Source organism: Akebia trifoliata, chromosome 7 (genome assembly GCF_017979445.1).
Source record: "Akebia trifoliata isolate Shusen 1 chromosome 7, ASM1797944v1, whole genome shotgun sequence".
NCBI classification, from domain to species: Eukaryota; Viridiplantae; Streptophyta; class Magnoliopsida; order Ranunculales; family Lardizabalaceae; genus Akebia; species Akebia trifoliata.
Window position 1 is genome coordinate 27,187,871 of NC_141381.1, and position 3,533 is coordinate 27,191,403.

The 3,533-nt window shown below is 36.4% G+C and overlaps 1 protein-coding gene across 1 annotated transcript; it reads right to left on the minus strand.

Moving 5' to 3' along the window:
- On the minus strand, nt 1-3,331 carry LOC147398686 (glycosyl hydrolase 5 family protein-like). Its single transcript, XM_086447945.1, has 4 exons — nt 2,842-3,331; nt 2,139-2,386; nt 1,230-1,750; nt 1-674 (listed from the first exon to the last, which is right to left on the minus strand). Exons 1-4 carry the CDS (start codon nt 3,253-3,255, stop codon nt 142-144), a joined length of 1,716 nt encoding a protein of 571 aa, XP_086304071.1. The 5' UTR covers nt 3,256-3,331; the 3' UTR covers nt 1-141.
- Nucleotides 3,332-3,533: the final 202 nt, after the last annotated feature.

The following is a 3,533-nucleotide window of genomic DNA, read 5'->3' on the forward strand; positions in this document are numbered from 1 at the left end:
AGAAATCATTTGTTATTTTTATTTATAAGCTTTATATCACCAAATGATGTTAATTTTTCTTTTCTTCCTTTAATTGTTACATGGTGTGCTGCAAAGTGAAGGTTTTCAAACAAGTAAAATTTCAAACTTACAATCTATTTTTCATTGAATGCTTCTTCCCGCATCTTTGTTTCCTATAAATTCCAATTGTAATTGGCCTTCTTCCAACGAATCTGAAAGAGACTTTCTTGGCAGAGAAAGTTTCAAATTAGATGAACTTCTTGTGCTAGTGATAATTTTGAACCATTGGCTTGCAGGATCACACATACTCTCATTCTTCACACATTTACATGTATTAGTGACAATGGTATTGCTCACACCGATATCCAAGCATACGATGGTACCATCACCAAGCTTAGATGAAAGATGCATCTTAGAGTCCGATGTTGCCTCCCATTTCGTATCAGATTCTGAGCACAGTACCCCAAGCTTAGCTGGTTGGCCCAAACCATCAGCTTGAAGACAGAAGTATGTGCCCTTTATTGTTAATTTCTTTTGTGGGGTGTAACTCCATTTTTCGGCTTCAGTGCAAGAACCTAGTCTCAGTGGTTCGAGCAGAGATTTTCTTAGAACACAAAGTCCAGTTGATGGATGGAAAATTACTTTGTATGGGTTTGCATCCGAAAGACCTGGCCCTGCATTTTACAATAAAATTTGCATGTTTAATATCTTCACAATAAGTTTAGTAGGAAATTCTGATGCTTAGAATTAGCAGATAGAATTGAGAGAAAATTACCAAAACCATACATGAAAATTGAAAAATTACCAAAATGGTGCACTGTTCAACTCATTTACCAAATTGGTAAAATTTGAAATAAACAGTAATTTCTGCAATTTTTTGTACCAAAAATACCCTTTTAGCTTTGTTGTATAAAACAGTATACATGCCCCCCCTTTTTCAAGCAAACAGATAGAAATATCATGGAAATGTTAGTATAATGATGTTTGCTTCAAAAGAAAAGCATCACAATAAGGCTTTGATGTCGAAGATGAGAAAATTGGGATTGGCTCGAAGAATTCTGTCCCTCAATTCATTTTTGTCTAAATTCACATCTTATGTTAATTAATAAGTGTGTTCATATTTACTCTCACTACTTCAATCCAAATTCTCTCTATTTCAATGTGCATTATTCACCCTAGACATCCAAACAGACTATATATATATACAATAATGTAAAACAAAGATATACCTTGAAATGGAGATTGTATGGCTAAGATCCTTTCAATGAAGCTCGAATTTCGGGTCCCACACCAATCCCAACTCAACACCCCATAAGTCTCATCCATACCCATCGCCCCTTCTCTCAAACTATAACTCCCTACTAGAGTCCATAGTGCCCATTCAAAGTCTAGTTCAGCTGCGACACCAACCATGCAATTCAAATACCTATTATCATTCACATTTGTGCCTCTTTGATCCACCCCAAACTCACTGAGAAACAATGGATACCCTTGTTCCAACAAAAATCCTGCTCTTCTCATCAAATTATTTACCACAGTTCCACATACTTGGTTTGGGTTCCCCGTCTCCCAATCCTTCGAATCCGAGAAAGCGTACCAATGCACCTCGAATACTAGCTTTCCCGTAAATGTCAAGTTCACTGGTTGCTTAGCGAGAAAAGTTAAGTCTTTGTCATAATTCAATCCAGAGAGAATTACGAGAACGTTTGGATTCTCCGCGTGCACTGCTTCAGCTCCTTTCTGCATGTACCTAATGTCATGGAGATATTCAATTAAGTCTCTATGATTTCACGGGAAAATGGTTTTCCATGTTAGGATTTGATTTTCTTGAAAAAACATTTTTTTTTCCAACTTTGTGCCATGGGTCTCATCGACTAGACTCTAGCAGGTCAACAATGGTTTTTCATTTCTTTTCTTGATTGTTCTTTTTTATTTCCAAATGGCTGGCTTCAAAGGAAGTAGGATTCATATTTGATAGATCCCGAGGGATGTAGGTTCTAAAAGAGTGAGAGAACAATTAAAAAGAAGAAACAAAGACGAATTAAGATAATATGTACAGATTTGAAGGTATTTAAATTAGTCGAAAAAGTGACATTAGACTTTAGACACAACTAAATGGAGGAATAGTGGTTGTTTACCTGTACCAAGTGGTGATGTTCTGCTTGGACCCTCTTAGCTCATTTCGAAGGCTCATTGCAACCACATTAGTCGTGCCATTGAACATGCTAGCCACTTTGGTGAGACCCTTGAGCCATTGGTCTGGGTCGAAGAACTGATCACCAAAGAAGCCATTGCCATCATAGCTGCTGCAACACCAACCTGGCTTGCTGATGTGGTTGTCTAGTATAACCATCACATTGTTATCGGCAAGGTTTGTCACCACAACCTGGAATTATTATAATCTCTAATTAAATTAAGGAACAAAACTTGTTGGGTGGTTCAATTTTAATAGTGTTTATGATGTTACTTGGAATAATAATAATAAAATTCATTGAAGGTTAATAATGATAATAAATGGTTTAGTCAATGTAGTAGGGAGCATCTATTGGAGAATCACCTAATCCACAATTTAAAAAGGGTATCTCAAAGGTGTGTTTGGCTGGAATTTAAAGTCATAAATCTTATAAAAATGAACAGTTGAGGTGACACCTTATCCTCACTTCAAAAAAAATCTAATAACCGAAGAGCCACCTCAAAGTTGGACAACTTAAACCTCGTTACCAAACACACCCTGACATAAACATGTGGAGAAGAAGACTTGTGAGAGAGAGTCTCGTCACCACTCATTCATCATTCCTATTGAATATGATAATAAAATAAAATTGAAAAAACAAAATTTACCTGAAAAGCTTGGATTAATGGAAGATCAAGAAGAGATGGATTGTTGACTTTGATGCCAGCAATGGATTCAACAAGACCAAGGCTTTGAAACGATTGTCGAACAGTGATCGTAGAAGCCGAATCATTAGTGATCAAAAACAGAGGCCATGTGAACCGAACACAATTGAATCCCATCGAAATGATCTTCTTCGAGATCGTGTCGACAGATTGCTTGTTTAACCCCTCGGCAACCATGGTTTCTAGGTGTGACGCCCAATTCACGCACGCGAGCTTAACTCGATTCCCTCCATCATCGACAATCCACCTTAAATTGGTGGAAAGAGGCTGAGCTATAACTGGCTTTTGTAATTTAATATATAGAGAGAGGATGAGAAAAAAAATAAAAATGAGAGAGGGAATGTGTTTCTTGTTCATGTTTTGAGATTTTTTTTTTTTTGGTGAAACTTGAGAAGAGTGGGAATGGAAGGCTTATTTATATATATATGAGTGTTGGTTCCTTCGAATAGTTGTTTTAGTTTTTTAGTTTTATATTAGATTAGGTTATGGGTTTTTCAATGATTGCTTATCTCATCAATGGAAGGTCTTTTTGTCATTTTGTGTGGCTGTAGATAAGTAACATGAAAATGGGGTATAAATTGTTCATTAATAATTTAAATTTGTGACCTCGATGTAATGGGATCAACGTCATCATC

Bases quoted from the DNA above. Each gene is read 5' to 3' on its own strand.
- LOC147398686 (XM_086447945.1), bottom strand. From the start codon at position 3,255: ATGAACAAGAAACACATTCCCTCTCTCATTTTTATTTTTTTTCTCATC. The intron at 2,387-2,841 runs GTAAATTTTGTT...TAATAATTCCAG, and splicing joins CATTAATCCAAGCTTTTCAG to GTTGTGGTGACAAACCTTGC. The intron at 675-1,229 runs GTATATCTTTGT...TGTAAAATGCAG, and splicing joins CATACAATCTCCATTTCAAG to GGCCAGGTCTTTCGGATGCA.